This window comes from Hemitrygon akajei, chromosome 7 (assembly GCF_048418815.1).
Source record: "Hemitrygon akajei chromosome 7, sHemAka1.3, whole genome shotgun sequence".
Taxonomy (NCBI): domain Eukaryota; kingdom Metazoa; phylum Chordata; class Chondrichthyes; order Myliobatiformes; family Dasyatidae; genus Hemitrygon; species Hemitrygon akajei.
This window is the reverse complement of record NC_133130.1, coordinates 176,217,875-176,238,987: the sequence shown is the minus strand read 5'-3', so window position 1 is coordinate 176,238,987 and position 21,113 is coordinate 176,217,875. Positions and strand designations below refer to the sequence as shown.

Below are 21,113 nucleotides of genomic sequence, written 5' to 3'. Positions count from 1 at the left end.
AATTGAGGTGGCAGTGCCTGTGCCACAGAGCAGGGGAATGAGCCAATGTCTGACCATTTCTGGAGCAGACTTGGAGGTTGCAGCAGAAATGAGGTGAGATGAGGCAGGGCCCAGACTTGAGAGTGAGGAATGACCTGAGCTTTGGGCGATTTAAGTACCAGGACAGATTTGAAAGGTCATAATGTTGGGACCGAAGGAGAGGGAAGGGCCACTCTTCAGCTTGCTGCTCTGTGAAATTTACTGGTCTGCGCTGAACTGAGGCTGTGGTCTGCAACTTAACAGGCTTCTGGATCAGCTGCAGTGATGACTGGCTTCATGGCTGTGGACTCACTTTCATAAACTTCAATTCTGAATGTTATTTGCTTACTTTTATTGTTTGCACGATTTGTTTTTTCTGCATGTTGGTCTTTTTAATAGCTTCTATTTGGTTTCTTTGTTTTGTGGCTGCCTGTAAGGAGATGAATCTCAAGGTCGTATATAGTATACATACTTTGATAATAAACGTACTTTGAATGTTTGAACTTTTAATAACTTGTTCATCGTAATTACTAATTTTGGGATAAATAATTAAATGAAAACAGTAACTCCATTTCAGTAAGTATTAGCTTCAACTGTAAACCCTTTTGAGATAATACAAGCTCATGAAAGCTTTATAAATGTGAGTCCTGCGGTGGGACCAATATCCTGTTGAATTGCATGAATAGAGTTGTAGGAAGGTTCTAGTGATGGGAAGTATAGTAAATCCAGAAAGATATGAGAGAGCTGAGCTACAGGATAGTAAAGAGAACAAAGGAGGCAGTCAAAAAGTGATTTCCTAGGCCAATTCTTGGGATGAGAAGATTGTTCTATCATAGGTGTCTAAATAAATTAATCCTTTGGAGTTTAGAAAAATGAGGAATAATATAATAGACCAAATAATGTCCCAAGGGGACATGGCAGGATAGATATCAAGATGGTTCCAATAGTGGAAAAAGCTTTAACAATTGGAATCAGATCAGGTTTATTATCACTGATATAGGTCGTGAAATTTGTTGTTTTGTAGCAAGAGTACAATGCAACACAGAAAAAATTACTATCAGTTACAATAAGAAGCATAAAAAGTAGTGTAAAAAGAGAGCAAAGACTGCTTAAGGTGCACTGAGAATTCTGGCAGTAGAGGGAAAGAAGCTGTTCCTAAAATACACAGGCTCCTGTATCTCCCTGGTTGTAGCAATGAGAGGAGGTCATGTCTTGGATGGTGAGGGTCCTTAACAATGGATGCTGCCTTCTTGAGGCGTCACCTATTGAAGATGTCCTTGATAGTGGAGAGGCTAGTGCCCATGAAGACATAGTTACAATTTTAGGGGGTAGCATTTAAATCTGTGGTGGGTAGGAAGAAATTCTCTAAGGAGGCAGGTGAATCTCTGGATTTCTACATTGGAGGGTTGCAGTGGCTAGATAATTAAAGAGGAGGTAGATAGATTTTTAGTGGAAGGGAGGATTAAGGAGCATTGGTACAGGAGAGAAGATGAGGCAAAGAACAGTCAATCATGTTCATACTGAGTGGCAGAACAAATTTGAGGGACTGTGGAGCCTAAGTGCCTATTTTCTAGAATTTTTTAAGTTGGCATAGCAAAGATGAAAAGAGGTGAAGGAAAAATATCAAGAAAATTGGCAGTCAATAATAATGTATGAACCCTATTAACTTTCTGTAATATTCTTCTATCTGCTATTTTAATAGTGATATTATTCAAAAAACTGAAATAGGTCATTTGATGTATGTTTGTATACAGGCAAATCACTACAGTGGATTCTGGTTAATTGGTCTATCGTTTAATTGAGGCAACCACTTATTTGGGACAACTCTTGAACAAAAGCTAATCGAGAAAATAGCCAGGATTCCCTTTGTTTATTTGGGACACTGTGCTGCTTAATTGGGACATGAGGCAGTTGCCGAATAGTTTATAATGAGCATCAGTTACATGAACTTGTTTGGCCATTAGGCACTACACCCTGCTTCACAAAAACAGTTTTTAAATACCATCATTTGCGTTGTGTTCAAAAAGCAGTAATTTTTTGTCACTGATAGTTCTGATAGTTGGCAAGAAATAAGCAATGTGACCATTTAGAACTGTTTTGCTCACTACGGTTTCAAGCATTCAGGCTTGGAGATGACAGAGATGGCTAGGAGTGAAAATGAAACAACTTCGCTATTTTAGGTTAGGAACTATGAAGAATTTGAATGTACTGACAATAAACTTGAATGTTACAGTGAGAATGAAGTTTTGGAGGATGCAATTGCCAAAAGTATTGTATGAGGGCAGTCCATTATCTGCACTAGGTGTCTGGGCTAATTTTGTTCATTTACAGTCAATCCAAATTTTGGCAGTGTGTTGGCTAGCTATTTTGTCCGATGATGGCAGTGAAGAGTGTGGGAGAGTTTTGAAAGTGGAGAAGCTGTTGCACTGAGTCAGTGCCGCTCTGTCGACCTCAGAAGTCCATGGTACGGGTAGTCATCACCAATTGGAGTCTTTCTTGGTTGCAGTGGATAACCGTAACTAATTCTGTGCCTTATCATGCCCTTTGCTCTCCATCAAGCATTGCAGAACCTCTTTCTTCACCGTTGGATCGTGCTGTTGATCTCATCCGCCCAGTTTGCTGGAGATCACTTCATGTGCTGTGACATGCATGTCCCTATTTCACCAGGGTGGGTGGCCCGCTGGCTGCCCTCAGTTGGTTCAGCCCACCTATCGATGCAGTATTCCGGGGTGTGGCCACAGTCACATGCAATCAGCTAATTTGGAGCCATAGGTGAGAGCTCAGAGCTCAGGCAACCAAGGGTGAGTGAGCTGCACCCAAATGGACACATCAAGCCCCTTCAACATAGCTGCTACCCCTCCCCGGACACCCCGTACGGTAGTGTACTCTGGATAAATTCCTCCGTCAATAACTATTAGGAACAAATACACAGTTTTATAGTACTAAAGTATCACTGATTGTGTTCTAATTTGTTCTGTATTTGATTTAAATACACAATTTGTTACTTAATTAAAATTAGTTTGCCTTTTTTCTTAGACCTTTTTAACTATTTCCATGAAACTTGCGGTAACTGGGACATCTGCTTAATTGGGCCAATAGTACTCACTGTGCCAGTACCGATGTGTCCCCATTAACCAGAATCCACTATAGTAAAACTTTGGCCCAAGTTCCACTACTGATACTTGACAAGGTAATGTTGCATACCTCAATAATTAAGAGTATTTACACTGAAACTTACTATAAATAGGAAAATACTAAGCTTAAAGTATCTACCAGCATTTTACCATAATTACACTGCAGTTATTTCAGCATATGTTAGATTTGAATTGTATTAAAAATTGCTCAGCTGTGACATATATAAAATAAATTATGCTGTATGTCATATGATCCAAGATGTTGAGATCCAAGATGGCGGCGCGACGCAGCTTGCAGCGGCCACTCCGGAACTGATTATCTGTTATTTGTGAAGTGGGGTGCCGTGTGCAATCATAGTCGATTGAAAACGGACATGGGAGCATGGAGGAATATCGGGAAATTCCAGGAAGACCTTCTTCGTTGCTGCTGCTGCTGCGAGGTCCGGGACTCTGCTGGGAAGAAAAGGCCCCCAGTCCTCGGGGTCGCATTGCCGATGGTCGTTGACGGGGCCGTCTTAATACACTCGGCAGAGGATGGTGCTCGGAGAAGCTGTGCCGGAGGGGATGGTTGTCGGCTCAGAGGTTCGACGGACTCAGGTCACTTTCGGTGTGTGCTGCGTCTGCGAGGCTGGATTGGACGGAGCTTTCATTGTGTGCTGCGTCTGCGAGGCTGGATTGGACGGAGCTTTCATTGTGTGCTGCATCTGTGAGGCTGAGTCGGGCGGCGCCTTGGAAGTCCATAGCGGGGGTATTCCCTTCTGCCGCCGGTGTGGGATGGTGAGTCTGTCAGGACCCTGGGGATTTGTGGAAACTGTGGTGATTTCTTTTGAACTTACAGTCCTTTAACATCTTGGACTATTTTTACTGTGCCCATAGTCTGTTTTTTATCAATTATGCTATTGTTTGCATTGTTGTAACTATATGTTGTAAATATGTGGTTTTATGCAGGTCTTGTAGCTTTAGTTTTTGGTCTTGTTTTTGTCTGGTGGATTTGGAGCTCCTTTCTGGGGAACGTGTTAGACGGTAGCACGATATTAATACGCAGCAGCCTCTCCGGACTCTGGATTGGGGATTGTCAAATGTTACTTGGATTTTCTGGTGTAGTCTGTTTTGTCATATGCTTTTGTGATATCATTCTGGGGGAACGTTGTCTCATTTTTTAACTGCATTGCATTTGTGGTTTCTAAATGACAATAAACTGAATCTGATCTGATCTGATCTGATCTGATGATGTGATCTTTAATCAGCTAAAATGGAGAGTTCTCTAATAATTTCTGTTTAAAATATTCAGTAGTATATGTAGTGGCTTACCGAAAAATAAGATTTTTGGGGTAGGGAATGCATTTTTCCAGTTAGTACTGTCAAAGTGCTTTTAGCTGATCATCTATGACAATAAATGAATTTATGCTAGTTTACAAAGCATGCAGGTTTGTGTAAAGAAACTGAGCAAGCACTGAGTAGAGCAGTGATTTGTAATCCCGAATATCAGAGTTCCTGTCAAGGTGATAACGACTAGTTGTTGCGTATCATGATGCTGAAATGTTTTTAGCAGATTAGAATAAAGTATATCATTCATGCATTAGAAATCCTATAAATATTTCAGACATCTAATAAACGATGTAGAAAATTATTCAGTTACCTTGATAGTTTAAAAAAAGTAGTATTAGTGTGGACTGATAATACCAAAGAGCAGTGAGTGGGGTTCCGGATCCATATGTTTATGATTCTTAAGTTGATTTTGGCTAAGATCATCACAGTGTACCACAAAATTAGAGGGAAAAAAGCTGATTGGCTTTAATATATAAAACCGTACATCAGCACATAGTCTTCATGTTTAGCACATATATTTAACATTCCTTTCCATAATACTTTGCTGACTCAAAATAAATGTTTATTTCTAAAATAATGAAACTCATTAAATGTATTATTCTCTCGAAGAGGTGCTATTGATAACTATATAAGAGTGATTTCATTTAGGGTTCCTGAGTCCTACAGAACAGAAACAGACCCTTTGACCCACCAAGTCAGCAACAACTAACAAGCACTGATTCTGTTATGTTCTCCCCAGATTCTCATAAACTCCTCCAGATTCTACCGCTCACCTCCTGTCTAGTGACAATTTACAGTGACCAATTAACCCACCCACCCATGTCTTTGGGAAACAAGAGAAAATTAGAGTTCCCAGGGGAAAAAAGAAGTCCTACATAAATCCCTTGTGGTCACAGGGAAAACTTCTAACTCCACTCACAGCACTTGGCATAAGCGGTTAGCACAATGCTTTGCATTACCAGTGACCTGAGATCAGTTTCCATTGCTGTCTGTAAGGAGTTTCTATGTTCTCTCTGTGACTATATAGGGTTACCTCTGGGTGCTCTGGTTTCCTCCTATAGTCCAAAGATGTACCAGTTGATAGGTTAATAGGTCATTGTAAATTGGCCTGTGATTAGGTAGGGTTAAATCGTGGGTTGCTGAATGATGCAGCACAAAGGTCTTATTCCATGCTGTATCCCAATCAATCAATCAATCAATAAAGTTCTTTTTGTATTCCTATTTGGTATCAGAACCGTTAGAACCCAAGGATGTTCTCTCAATTGCTTCTTCCCCTCTGCCATCAGATTTCTGAAATGTCCATGAAAACTATCTGAACGTTTTGTGTTGTTCTGCGTTATTCATTTATTATAATTTATAGTGATAAATTTCTTGTAATTTCTAGAGATTTTATATGTACATATATTGCACTGTACTTCTGCCTCAAAACAACAAATTTAACAACGTATGTCAGTGATAATAAACCTGATTCTGATTGCAAAGAGAGAGTACAATTCTTTAATATAAGGGACTCAGACAATACCTAACAAAAGTACTTAAAAAAAAATCTCTATTCAGTAACAACAGTTAATTTAGATGATTCCCGTACTGAAAACATCTTTTTGTTAAATTTTGGCTGAGTACACATTCTTGAGGGGGAAGAAAATTTCCCACGACATTGTCAGTGATAAGTACACTATGAACAGCCTTTTATTAAAGAGTGCCTGGATGTGTTGCAACTGTAAGAGAAAGCACATTGACATCTCCAGTTCTCCTCCACACAGCTGTATCACTGTGGGGAGATGTGCAAGAGTATGCCAACATTTCCCATCAGGGAGAGAGAAAAGGCTGAAGGAGGAATTGTTCAGCATTCTGCTTTGTGTGTTTTATCATATCTAAATTCAGAGAGGTATTGGATCAAGGACGTTCACTTTCATGGCTCAGGGTGCTCTGTGAATTGGAGAATTTGCAAGAAGCATGAGAGAAAATCCCCTGGAGCATAGTGGGAGCTTTGGGGATAATTTATTTCTGCTATTGTAAAGTTTAGAGCCAATGGGGAATAAAGAAAATAAAAGTGTGTTTCATAGGGATATTCTAGCCTCTGAATTAAAATATCATGAGTTCAAATCCTTAAATTGACAACCCAGACTATTAAGTGCAACAATCAGACCATAAATATAAATGCAAATTGGTTGTCTTCTATGCTCTTGCTCTTTCATTGATCTAGTTTACAGTTACTATTCTATAGTTTTGCTGAGTAGGCCAGCAGGAAAAAGAAACTCAGGGTTGTCTGAGGTGACATGTATGTATTCTGATAATAAATTTTACTTTAGACTTTGAACTTTAATAAAACAGGAGTAGATTTACACCATTCAGCCCATTGAGTCTGCTCCACCATTCGATCATGGCTGATTTATTTTCCTTCATAACCCCATTCTCCTGCCTTCTCCCCATAGCTGTTAGTGCCCTTACTAATCAAGAATGTATTAACCTCTGCTTTAAGTATACCCAATGACTTGCCCTTCACAGCCATCTGTGCCAATGAATTCCACAGATTCACCTCCTAGCTAAACAAATTCCTCCTCATCTCTAAAGGGACACCCTTCTATTCTGAGGTCTTTCCCTATGGTCTTAACCTGCCGAGCATATCCTAAGGCCTGAATTTGAACACATTTAAAATTATTTGTGTACAGTATTTACTTACTTATTTAGAGATGCAGCGCAGAACAGGCCCTTCTGGTCCAACGAGCCACACCACCCAGCAACTCACCGATTTAACCCTAGCCTAATCAGAGGACAGTTTACTATGATCAATTAGCCTACTAACCAGTACATCTCTGGAATGTATGAGGGAACTGAAGTACCTGGAGGAGGTATAAACTCTTAATAGATGGTGTCAGAATTGAACAACAAACTCTGCCCCAAGCTGTAATAGAGCCGTGCTAATTGCCATACTACTGTGGCAGCCCAACGGTACTCTCACTATTAACTTGCTGTAATCTTGTTTATTTATTCTATGCTCAGATCGTACAGTATGGAAACAGGCCCTTTGACTGAGGTGGCTATCTATGCTAATTCCAAAATTGGACCCATATCTATTTATTCCTTTCAATAGTTTCAATAGTTCCATTTAATATCAGAGAAATGTATGCAATACACATCCTAAAATTCTTGTTCTTCGTAGAAATCCACAAAAACAGAAGATTGCCCCAAAGAATGAGTGTTAAAATGTTAGAACCCCAAAGCTCCCCACTTCCACCTCCCACACACAAACGACAGCAAAGCAACGGCTCTTCCTACCCCCACCCACTTGCATAATAAAAAGCATCAGCACCCTCCACCCACCAAGCAAGCAAAGCCCCCAAGAAAGACCATGATCTGTAGTACTAATTGACCTTCTGACTCAGTCTCTCTCTCTCCCCCTCACCCTCTCTCTCCCTCCCCCTCTATCCCTCTCTCTCTCTATCCCTCGCCCTCTCTCACTCTCTCTCTCTATCCCTCGCCCTCTCTCACTCTCTCTCTATCCCTCACCATCTCCCTCTATCCCTTGCCCTCTCCCTCTCCATCTACTTCTCTAACTCTTTCCACCTGCAAATAAAGGGCAATAGAGGTGTCTCCTTTCACTGTGAGGGGGGAGACATAACAAAGCACCTCACTGATAGACGGTGTTAAAAGTCTGTTGTGCTGCTTTTTTTTCTGAGTTCTCCGACCAGAGAATCAGTAACAAATTTTCCCCCACCAATGAGAGAGGGAGGGAGAGGGTGATTCATCGAGCACAGAGCTTCTGACAGCTGATCCGCTGTTCCCGATGTTCCCGATGTTCTGCTTTCTCCTGCGATGCTTCAGTTCATGGCACCAGCTTAGAATCAGCCCATCTGTAGGCTGCTAGACCTTGGAACCCGAAGGCACACTCATTTTCTAGGCCGCTTCCTTGGGATTTAAAAAAGTGGCTGGTCGTGACCCTCGGTGGTGGGTCCCACCACTACAAAGAACCGAAATCTGACTGTAATTCCAGGTCAGGGTCCTCAGCAGAACCCCATCCACCCTGAAAAAGAGAGAAGAAGAAGAAGGAGAAGAAAGCCCATAACTCACAGTGAGTCATTGGGCGGCATTTCTGTAGCAGACTTTCTTGTTTTTACAAGGCCCAGTTGCTCAACCCAGCACGGAGGGAACGCCAGGGTAGCAGCTGGACTCGAACTTGGGAGCCTTCACTCCAAAGTCCAGCACTGATGCCACTACGCCACCAGCCAGCCAAAAAGAGAGACATCAAGGGTAAATTTAAGCTGTTTCCGCTGATTAGCCTGAAGGAGTCGACATTGAGCATCTTTGTAACTCCATTCCTTGTCCTATCCGTGGCCTTGTCTAAATGATTTTTTAGTGCTGTGCTTGTGCCTGCCAGTTCCTCTTGCAGCTTAGTCCATGTACTCACCACCCACTGTGTGAAAAACTTCTTCCCTCAGATCGCCTTTAAAATTTTCTTCTCTCACCTTAAACCTCTGACCTCTAGTTAAAGATTAAAGTGGGTGGCGGAGTAGAGCTGCATCTCTCCCAAAGGAGGTGTAGAGCTTCCCTTCCTTCCACTAGTCTGCAGGTCACCTTTGGGCAAGGTGTGGCACTTGTATTGCCCATCCATGTCCCCTCCCCCCCACGATCAGGGTCATGTGAAGCTGTGGGGGCAGGTGGTAGATGGTCATATGAACAGCTGGTGCATACCACAAATCCTGGTTATGTGACCACTGGCGCAAGGCAGACAATCTCTGAAAAATATTGATAATGACCAGACACTGCCTAGACGAAGGCAATAGCAAGAATAATCATGGTCATGGAAAGACTATGATTGCCCATGTCGTGCGACATGGCACGTGATGATGATGATGATGATTTAGCTCTATTTGTCACATGTACATTGAAACATACAGTGAAATCTATAGTTTGCATGAGCAAACAACTCAGTCTGCAAAAGCCGCCATGCTTCTGGCGCCAACATAACATCCCCACAATTTGCTCACCCTAAATGTGAGGAAACTGAAGCACTCAGAGGAAACCCGCACAGTCACAGGAAGAATGTACAAGTTCCTACAGCAGTGGGAATAGAAGCTTTTTCACTGAACGATGATGGTGCAAAGTGTTACATTAACTGCTACACTATCGTGCCACCATCAAGGAGCATGGTAGCTAGTTTTAGGCACCCCTACCCTTGGAAACCCACCTACTGCCCATTATGTTGCTGGCGTTTAGGGCGGTAATGAAGGTCCTCCATCCCTGGCAGAGTTCAGGGCTTCCATCATCATGTCAGTAGCTTGGTTATCACTGCTGTCAGTCATACAAATCCTGGGCGGAGGTTCAGGAATACCGTCGTATTCAGATGTAGAAGCATTTGTCATGCTGCTTCCCTAGCAGTTTTGTTTTACCTGTGAGGGTTGTTAACCCTGAGCTGAACTCCCGAATCTGGAGGACCAGTGGACCACTCTTAGTCTGGCCTCTACCCTTTGACCTGTTTGGTATGGGTGACCCAACCAAGAGCCAAAGCGTAAAGCCCTGACTCCAGCCAGCATAGCTGTCTACGTCATTGAGGCACGTAAGCTCCCAAACCCTCTGACAAGGTTGTAGTTTTCTTGGAGTACTGTTGGAAAAGGAAAATCTACCTTTTGTATGCCGTTTATAATTTTATACACCTCTATACGGTCATCCCTCAGTCTCCTGCACTCCAGTCAGTTCAGATTCAGATTCAGTTTATTGTCATTTAGAAACCACAAATGCAATGCAGTTAAAAAATGAGACAATGTTCTCCGGAATGATATCACAAAAAAGCACACGACAAAACAGACCACACAAGAAAAACCACATAATGTTTGGTAATCCCCAATCCAGAGTCCGGAGAGGCTGCTGCGTATCAATATCACGCTACCATCTTAGCACGTTCCCCGGAAAGGAACTCCAAACCCATCAGACAAAACAAGTCCCGGCATGTCCAGTCTGCTTTCAACCCTAAATTCTTAATCTTAGGCAACATTTTGGAAAATTCCTTCTGCAGTCTTTCTAATACTATAATACTACTACATCTTTTCTATTGTGTGATGTCAAGAACTGTACTCAATATTTCAAGAATGACGTCTGTATAGCAGCAGCATGATGTTCCATCCCTTGGAGTCAGTAGTCCTGCCTATGACCAGATGATTTGTATAACCCAACTCCACAGCAACTCTGACTTCCCTTGGCCCTATCCAACTAGCGCATTCTTCCTGTTTCTCAATTTTGAAGAAACGATGTGCTTGTTTTTTTCTTTGATATGAAAACAATAAGCTTGTATTTCTTTCCATAGTTTTGCCTGACCTGTTAAGTGTTTCCAGCATTTTCTGACTACATGAATTCTTTTGTCTGAAGTGAAATATGTTTGGACATTTCTATCACCACAATAGGTCTACAGCGGATGCAATCCTACTGGCTCTCCACTCAGTCGTGGATCACCTGGGCAGCAGCAATCCCTAAGTCAGGCTGCTGTTTATTGATTACAGCACAGTGTTCTGCACAATCATACCCTCAGTTCTAATCAATAAGCTCCAAAACCTTGCTTTCTTTAACTCCCTCTGCAACTGTATCCTTAGCTTCTTCACTGGATGATCACAGTGAGTGTGAATCAGAAATAACATCTCCTCCTCACTGACACTCAACCCTGGCGCACCTCAAGAATGTGTGCTTAGCCCACTGATCTTCTCTCTCTACCCCCAAGGCACAGCTCAAACATCATCTTTAAATTTGCCAATGACACAACTATTATTGGCAGAATTTTGTATAGGGACAAGAATGAACACGGGAGAGAGGTCGAGCAGCTGGTTGAGTGGTGTTGCAACAACAACACTCAACATCGGTAAGACTAAGGAATTGATTGTGGACTTCAGGAAGGGGAAGTTGATGGAATACACACCAGTCCTCATTGAGGGATCAGCAGTGGAAAGGGTGAACAGTTTCAAGTTTCTGGGTGTCAACATCTCTGAAGATCTATCCTGGGCTCAACATATTGATGCAATTACAAAGAAGGCATGACAGTGGCTATATTTCATTAGGAGTTTGAAGTGACTTAATATGTCACCAAAGACTCCCACAAACTTCTACAGATGTGCTGTGGAGAGCATTCTTACATCACCATCTGCTTTAGAGAGGCCACTGCACAGGATTGGAAGAAGCTGCAGGAAATTATAAACTCAGCCAGCTCCATCATGGACACTAATCCTCCTGGCATCAAGGACGTCTTCAAAAAGCAATGCCGCAAAACACTGCATCCATCATTAAGGACACCCATTACCCCGTACATGCCTTCTTATCGCTGCTGTGAAGGAGGTGGTTCAGGAACCAGAAGACACACATTTAGAATTTCAGGAACAGCTTCTTCCCCTCCACTATCAGATTTCTAAATGAACAATGAACCCATGGTACACTACCTCAATATGTTTTTCTTTTTTTTTTGCTCCTTTTTGCACTACTTATTTAATCTAATTTATTTATATTTCATATTGTAATTTATAGCTTTTTTTTTATTATATATCGCATTGTACTGCTACCACTAAACAACAAGTTTCATGATGTATGCCAGTGATAACAAATCTGATTCTGGTTCAGATTCTGAGTTGTTTTCAGAGTACTGTCTGGATAGTACAGGCTTTTTTAATTGCTGCAAGGCAGGTGTATTAAAACAATGTGTTTTATGGCCAGTAATTGAGAAGAGAATTTGCATATTCTACTCATCACGTTTTCCCCAAGGTGGAAACTCACAATGGTTTCACAGATTCTTTGCATCCTTTGGTACCTTGAACTCATTCCTTTCAGTATCAGCTTAGGTGGGCAGGAACATCCTCAGCAGATTTTGAAGAAATTTAAAAAAAAATTGTATCCTAGGAATTAAGGCATTTACACGTATGAATCCATTCTGAATGATTGCATGGATAATAGATTGAACCTGGGGCTTTTCTATTCAGTTAGCACAATACCACCATTTACAATGCATTACCCAATAAAATATAATAAATCTGAATAAAATAGAACCATTTATTCTAGTTCAAGCAATATATGTCTTAAAATAATACTGTTGGTCATCAAATGAAATATTATGTGACAACATCTATTAAGTCTGATTTATAAATGTTTTGCCGGTAGATTCTCCAATTGAAAGACCTGGCCGGAGACGCAGTATGCCTGGGACTGCTCCAGAGGAAAACCCCTCCACCGAATTACCCGCTTCTACACCTTTTCGTGTAACGGTAAGATTATTTAATAACGACACGCGCTCTTCCAATTTATACTGCTGAATATTTTAGTTTCATTTTCTCCATCTTGTCATGTGTCATTTTGCCTCCTGAACTGGGATGTACCAGTGCCAATCTTTGCTTATATCTGCCATCAAAGATCTGGGCTGGTGGTGGGATTTAGAAGACTGAAGGCAGAGACTACTATAAGTTTGCTGGCAGCAGGCGAGCTGCACCTGCGAGGTAGCAGTGAGGGAGTAAGTTTGCAAACTGTTAGTGTCAAGGGAGTAGGTTTCATTAAAACGTGTAAGTTTCTTAAATAGAAACATTGGTTTATTATTGTCACATGTATCTCATTACTGTGGAAAAACAAATTCACTGGCCCATTCATTAGATACACCTGTAGACCTGCTCATTAATGCAAATATCTAATCAGCCAATCATTTGGCAGCAACTCAAAAGGATGCAGACCTGGTCAAAAGGTTCAGTTGTCGTTCAGACCAAACATCAGAATAGAGAAGAAATGTGATCTAAATGGCTTTGACTGTGGTCCACTGCTGTTCACTCTGCTGACCCACGACTGTGCTGCAACACACAGCTCGAACCACATCATCAAGTTCGCCGATGACACAACCATGGTGGATCTCATCAGCTTACAGAGAGGAGGTGCAGCGGCTAACGGACTGGTGCAGAGCCAACAACCTGTCTCTGAATGTGAACAAAACAAAAGAGATGGTTGTTGACTTCAGGAGGGCACGGAGCAGCCACTCCCCGCTGAACATCGATGGCTCCTCGGTAGAGATCGTTAAGAGCACCACATTTCTTGGTGTTCACCTGGGGGAGAATCTCACCTGGTCCCTCAATACCAGCTCCATAGCAAAGAAAGCCCAGCAGCGTCTCTACTTTCTGCGAAGACTGGGGAAAGTCCATCTCCCACCTCACCCCCATCCTCACCACATTCTACAGGGGTTGTATTGAGAGCATCCTGAGCAGCTGCATCACTGCCTGGTTCGGAAAGTGCACCATCTCGGATCACAAAACCCTGCAGCGGATAGTGAGGTCAGCTGAAAAGATCATTGGGGTCTCTCTTCCCGCCATCTGGACTCATCCAGACTAGTGATGAGTCTGCAAATCGACAGCAGGTGGACCAACTGGCGCTCTGGTGCAGTCGGAACAATCTGGAGCTGAACACGCTCAAGACAAAGGAGATGATAGTGGATTTCAGGAGACATCCCCCCGCTATGTCTCCCCTCACAGTCCTCAGCAGCCCTGTGTCCACCGTGGAGAACTTCAGGTTCCTGGGAACCACCATCTCTCAGGATCTGAAGTGGGAGCAGAACATCAGCTCCATCCTGAAGAAGGCCCAGCAGCGGATGTATTTCCTGCGGCTCTTGAGGAAATACGGTCTGCCTCAGGAATTGCTGCTGCAGTTCTACACTGCAGTCATTGAGTCTGTCCTGTGCACCTCCATCATTGTGTGGTTTGGAGCCGCCACCAAGCAGGATAGAACCAGACTACAGCGCACAGTGAGGACTGCCGAGCGCATCACTGGAGCCTCCCTGCCCTCTATTGTGGACCTGTACTCTTCCAGGTTGAAGAAGAGGGCGGGGAACATCATAAAGGACTCCTCCCATCCTGCGCACGGACTGTTTGATCTGCTTCCGTCTGGTAGGCGCTTCAGATCCCTCCAGACTAAGACTAATAAGCACTGGAGAAGTTTTTTCCCTACTGCGGTCACTTTGCTGAACAGTTAACTGCCAGTTAACTGTCGGCTAACTATTACTTGGATTGCACTACCTGTATGTATAATCTATATTTTCATTTATATTTATCATTATTATTGTTAAGAGCAGAGAGACAACATCTGCCGGAAGTAAATTCCTTGTATGTGCATAGGTACTTGGCGATTAAAGTCTGATTCTGATTCTGATTCTGATCATGGACATTTACACTACACGCTGCATCCACAAAGCAAACAGCATTATGAAGGACCCCATGCACCCCTCATACAATCTCTTCTTCCTCCTGCCATCTGGGAAAAGGCTCTGAAGCATTCGACTCTCACGACCAGACTATGTAACAATTTCTTCCCCCAAGCTATCAGACTCCTCAATACCCGAAGCCTGGACTGACACCTTGCCCTATTGTCCTGTTTATTATTTATTGTAATGCCTGCACTGTTTTGTGCACTTTATGCAGTCCTGGGTAGGTCTGTAGTCTAGTGTAGTAGTTGTGTGTTTTTTTTTCCTGTGTTGTTTTTTATGTAGTTCAGTCTAGTTTTTGTACTGTGTCATGTAACACCATGGTCCTGAAAAACATTGTCTCATTTTTACTATGTACTGTACCAGCAGTTATGGTCGAAATGACAATAAAAAGTGACTTGACTTGACTTGGAATGAAGGCTGGTGCTAGAGTATCTCAGAAACTGCTGATCTGCGATTTTCACCACAACAGTCTTCAGAGTTTACAGAGAATGGTGCGAAAAATAAAAATACCCAATGAATGGCAGTCCTGTGAGAAAAACACCTTGTTAATGAGAGAGGTTAGAGGAGAATGACTGAATTAATTGGTCTGGTTTAAGCTGAAAGGAAGGCGACAGTAACTCAAATAACCACATGTTACACCAGCGGTGTGTAGAAGAGCATTTCAACGCACAACACATTCACCCTTGAAGTGGATGGGTTGCAGCAACAGAAGACCATGATATACACTCAGTGACCACTTTATTATCTGTAAGAGGTATGTTATAAAGTGGGTACTGTGTGTATATTTGTGTGCCATCCATGTAGATCATACCACACATATGTAACACGCTGTAAGGTTTCACTGCTAAGGTAATGGTTTCTCTGTAGCAGCAATGTTTGGGTTATGACTAGAGATATTGGGGCATGTTAGCCAATGAGCAGGATGTTGTTCTTCCTTGTATGTCTGGGAGTCGGGAATTTGCGACCTTTTGACGGGGAGAAGACGCAAATGGAGAGAGTTGGTAGACCGCCAGATGGAGTGGACTTGGAGAGAGGGTCTGAAGGCGCTGATCGGAGGAAGTCGATGGTGGACGCATGGCCTTATCAGTAAGCTCCAACATTGTGCATTAGACTGATGAGAATGGGCCCTTCTTTTCTTTTTCTTTTATTAACCATGTAGTCAAATGAAGAATTATTAAGCTCAGTCTTTAATCGGATATCATTTACCATTTGTTATTTCGTGGTATTGATTTGTAACGGGACACTTTGTGCAGAATCTACCCAAACGAGATTTCTTAAGTTTAGCCAGGCCGAGGGGGCTATCATCCCCTATATTAAGCTGCTAGCCAAAGTGAGAGTTACACCTAAGTACATTGAGGTAGTGAAAAACAAATATCACACATAATATAGTATAGCAGCTATATAGAAATACAAAGCAAGTAACTAAGTTACATGCCAGGTCATGATGAGATACAGTGGGACATCAAGACTTTATCTTTTAATATATGAGAAGTCAATTAAAGAGTCTGATAACAGCAGGATAGAAGCTCTCCATGTGTCTGGCGCTACATGTTTTCAAGCTTTTCTATCTTCTGCCCAACAGGAGAGGGGAGAAGAGAGGATGTCTGTGGTGGGTGGTGTGGGGGGTGGGGGTGGGGGTGTAGTGCTAAATGCTGGAGAATGAGACTGCCGCAACTTGTTGGAGGAACTCAGCATGTCAAGTAGCATCAGTAGGAGGAAAGGTATCATCAACGTTTCAGCCTTGCATCGGGGTGGATGTTTCTGCAAGCTGAGGTGTCAGTTTCAGAATAATTGATGGTTATGCATGACTGAGTTAAGGAGAAATTTCTTCATTGAAATTTGGATTTTGCTATCACGGGTGCCTGTGAAGGCTCAGTTGTTGTTTTCATTCAAAACAGATTATTAGTTTTCCAGACATGAATGGAGTTAAGGTATTTGGGAGTAGTGCTGGAAAATAGCTCTGAGGAAAATAATCAGCTTTGCTTGGTTTTAATGAATGATGCAGCAGATTCAAATGGCTGGATGTGCCTGCTTATTATATTCCTGTGAGGCTTTCCTGTTCCCATTCAGTTATGTCATAAATTTCACAAATGGTGAGGTTAGTTGTTCCCTCTGTAGTGCTTTGTCAACCATATGCCACTGAGAGCTTGAAATAAAAGTGGAAATAACATCATAATGCTGCTTTAAGATATCACCTTATAATTAAGAAGAGTGAAGAAGATAGGGCAGTAGATGTTGTTTATGTGGACTTCAGTAAAGCATTTGACAATGTCCTGCATGATAGGTTAGTCCAGTAGATGCAGACACAGTGTGATCCAAGTTGGCGAATTGGCAAGGTAATAAGAAGCAAAAGGTAGTGGTGGAAGGATGCTTTTTGTTTGGAAATGTTATAATGCTTATTTTGTTTGTGTGTGTGTGTGTGTGTGTGTGTGTGTGTGTGTGTGTGTGTGTGTGTGTGTGTGTGTGTGTGTGTGTGTGTGTGTGTGTGTGTGTGTGTGTGTGTGTGTGTGTGTGTGTGTGTGTGTGTGTGTGTGTGTGTATATTGTTTTTTGGATGTTAAGGAAGGTATGACTAGTGACTTTGTAGATGGCATGAAAAGTTGGTGGCGTTGTGGCTAGCAAAGAAGATTGTCTATGTCCATAGCTCTCTGACGGTGATGTCTGAAAAGAGGATGCTGTCCAAGTTGCATGCCATCTTGGACAATGTCTCCCATCCACTCCATAATGTACTGGTTAGGTACAGGAGTACATTCAGCCAGAGACTCATTCCACTGAGATGCAACACTGAGCGTCATAGGAAGTCATTCCTGCCTGTGGCCATCAAACTTTATAACTCCTCCCTCGGAGTGTCAGACAACCTGAGCCAATAGGCTGGTCCTGGACTTATTTCCACTTGGAATAATTACTTATTATTATTATTTAATTATTTATGGTTTTATATTGCTATATTTCTACACTATTCTTGGTTGGTGCGACTGTAACGAAACCCAATTTCCCTTGGGATCAATAAAGTATGTCTGTCTGTCTATAGAAGTAAGATGGAAAGTTGTGCATCAAGTGGGCAGATGGAACTTAATCCCAAAACATTTTGGGAAGGAAGACGACAAGTAAATGGTAGGGCACAAAGGAATGTTGATGAACAGAGGGACCTTGGGGTTCAAACCTGTAGATTCTGGAAGTGAGAGTATAGGTAGGTAAGGTGGCAAAGAAGGTTTGCCTATACTTGCTTATATCATACACCTGATGCAGTAACTGTAGCCTTTGGCCAGGGGCAGATGTCATCAGGTGGTGCCCAATCTTCATAGAGTCTTTTAACCCTTAACCACTACACTCTCCAGTAGGTGGGTCAGCAGTGGTGGCCAAGTTACTGTCCATCTGCTCCTGGCTTCTGGCTGAACTCCTCTCACCTGCTCCATAACCAGCAAGAGGCTCTGTCTGCTTCCTCCACCATCCTTTGAGCTGCTTGGCTCTGGCTCTTTTCTTCAGGGCCCAGTGCACACAGCAACCTCCATGCCGACCTTGCCGGAAACCCTCTACAGCCGATCTCCACAGCGACTGGCCACGTCTGCCATCCTTTGTCCCTGCACTCCTGGACTAAGGACTGGTAATTCTGGGCCTTCCTCTGGTGAGCCTCCTCACACCCTTCCTCCCACTTCCACAACTTTTTGCAGGATTTTCCATTCAAGTCCATTGGTGTTTCCATACCAAGCTGTGATGCAGCCAGCCAATATTTGTCAAAGTTTTAAATATCATGCGGAATCTTTGCAAACTCCTAAAGAACTAGAGGAGGTGATGCTGTGCTTTCTTTGTAATGGCACTTTCATACTGGGCGCAGGACGGGTCATCTGAAATGATAACGCAAAGGAATTTAAGGTTACTGATCTTCTCCTCCTCTGATCCTCCAATAAGGACTGGCTCGTGGACCTCTGATTTCCTTGTCCTGAAATCAATAATCTGCTCCTTGGTCTTGCTGACATTGAGTAAGAGGTTGTTGCTATGGCACCACTCAGCCAGATTCTCATTCTGCCAGTTCTCATTCTCATTCATATGCTAATTTGCACCACCTTTGATTTGGCCTACAATAGTGGTGTTGTCAGCAAACTTAAATACGACATTGGAGCTGTGCGTAGCCACACAGTCATAAGTATAAAGTGAGTAGAGCAGGGGACTGAGCACACAGCCTTGTGCACCTGTGCCAAAGGAGATTGTGGAGGTTATATTATTGCTCATCAAACTGACTGAGGTGTACAACTTAGGAAATCAGGGATCCAATTGCACAAAGAGCTACTGAGGCCAATAACTTGAAGCTCATTGATTAGTTTTGAGGGGATGATGGTATTGAATGCTGAAATGTACAGTCGGCCCTCCTTATCCGCGGGGGAGTGGTTCCGAGACCCTCCACGGATACCAAAAAATGTGGATGCTCAAGTCCCTTATTTAATCTGTCTCAGTGCGGTGGACATTAGGACCCAGTGCAACTCTGAATCTGCAGTGTTTCTGTTCACAAAAATAATCAAGATCACGATTGAAAATATGGTGGAAGTAATAAAGCGATCGGAAAGAGGTGAAACATGATCGGTCATTGGAAAAGCGTTAGGCTACAGTCGGTCAATGATTGGAACAATTTTAATGGAGCATGTGAAAGGCCCTGCCCCAATGAAAGCTACAATTATTACTAAGCAACATAGTGGTTTAACTATTGCAATACGTATGTTTCTTAAGTGTTTTATATACATAGAAAGGTAAAATATGTGCTATATACTAAGAAAAACGTTTGACTAACTGACGCTAAATAATACTGGATGTACCTGTTCCGACTTCAAATCCGACTTAAAGACGGACTCAGGAATGGAACTCATTCATAACCTGGGGACCGCCTGTACTTTTAAATCATCTCTAGATTACTTATAATACCTAATACAATGTAAATGCTATGTAAATAGTTGTTCTACTGTATTGTTTAGGGAATAATGACAAGAAAAAATAGTCTGTACATGCTCAAACAACGAGCGCTGGAGAGAGAACTTCGGGTTTTCGCGATCCGCGGTTGGTTGAATCCGTGCATGCGGAATCCGTGGATAAGAAGGGCCGACTGTAATCTATAAAGAGCATCCTGATGATTACGTCTTTGCTATGCTGATGTTCTAGGGTTGAGTGAGGAGACAATGAGATAGCATCTGCTGTGGACCTGTTGCTCTGGTGGGCCAATTGCAGTAGTTCCAAAATGCTTCTCGGGCAGGGACTGCATCTCCCAACCCCGCTCCTCTGCACCCACGACCACTTTGTTGTTTTAATATCTGGAGTGTTGCTCTTTACCATCTGTCTGTATGCAGGTAGGAGAAGACAGCCAGTTGATCATATTTACCAAAATGCAGTCTGGACACGGGACGGTAGGCAATCATTATCTTAGTATAACGGTGGTCTAGTAGATCAGGTACAATCACCATATCTCAGAGTTATTTATGAACATTATATGGGCCAATGGGATTAATGTATATGTGGAGACAAGGTCAGAATGGATTGGACCAAAGGGCTTATTTCCTTACAACTCCATAAGTAACATGCTGTCCTTTAATGTGCTGCACATTACATATGCAGAGAGGCTTTTAAGAGGCAGTTTCCTTCTACTTACAATCTTATTTGTAATCTGTTTTGAGCAGTTTTGATTTCTAAATGCCATTGTCATTCAGAATGAAGCAAGTCATACCTTGAAGTTTCTTTAAGATACCAGATAATGATGGGGAAGCATCAGTTAGTTCTTTCATGCTTTCTTCTTTCTCATCTCTGCTGCTGCTTCCTCAATTGCCTCTGCTTTTCCTTTTGTCTTTTACTTTGTGGAATAATTGATGATATGGCAGGAAGCGTGATAGAGTGAGTACTGTGGCATGTACTGGGAGTCATAAGAGGAATATCATGCAGTTAAATGGAGGGGGATTTAAAGTGTATTGAAACGTGAAATGTTTACCAACGTTGCTAATTTCCATGGTGTAATAACAACTGAAGAATGGGAAAAGGCAAGTTAATAAGATGGTAAAACAGGCTGGAAGTAGCTAAATGGAGTTCTGCGACATTATGTGTTAGAGGTTTTAATTTTTTTTAAATCAGCTATTTTACTAGGCATGGTAGCATGCTAGCATTGTTACTGTTGAATAGAAGAGGAACTTGGGAAAAGAGAATAATGGCACACTGAAGGCAGCAACTTAAAGCTGTTTTCAGAAAAATCTGCGTTCTATGTTTTATTGCTGCGTCTAATCTAAAGAGCCTATGCATGATGCTCAGATTTACTGACGGCCAGGATGAGATGCGAGGCAGCTGCTCATCTGTTGTTTTGATTTACAACATCTAAGACTACTTCTGGGGCCGGCTGGTGGTGTAGTGGCATCAGCATTGAATTTCAAGGCAGATGGTTCTGAGTTCAAACCTGGGCAG

General features: G+C 42.4%; 1 protein-coding gene across 6 annotated transcripts in view; it reads left to right on the top strand.

Annotated features, from left to right (window-relative positions):
• LOC140731201 (disabled homolog 2-interacting protein-like) overlaps window positions 1–21,113 on the top strand; it is a 597,104-nt gene that overhangs the window by 292,202 nt on the left and 283,789 nt on the right. For all 6 annotated transcript variants that reach the window (XM_073052659.1, XM_073052661.1, XM_073052657.1 and 3 more), the window contains one exon: window positions 12,612–12,715. In XM_073052659.1, the coding sequence (XP_072908760.1) occupies window positions 12,612–12,715 (104 nt within the window). The remainder of the gene's footprint in view (window positions 1–12,611; window positions 12,716–21,113) is intronic.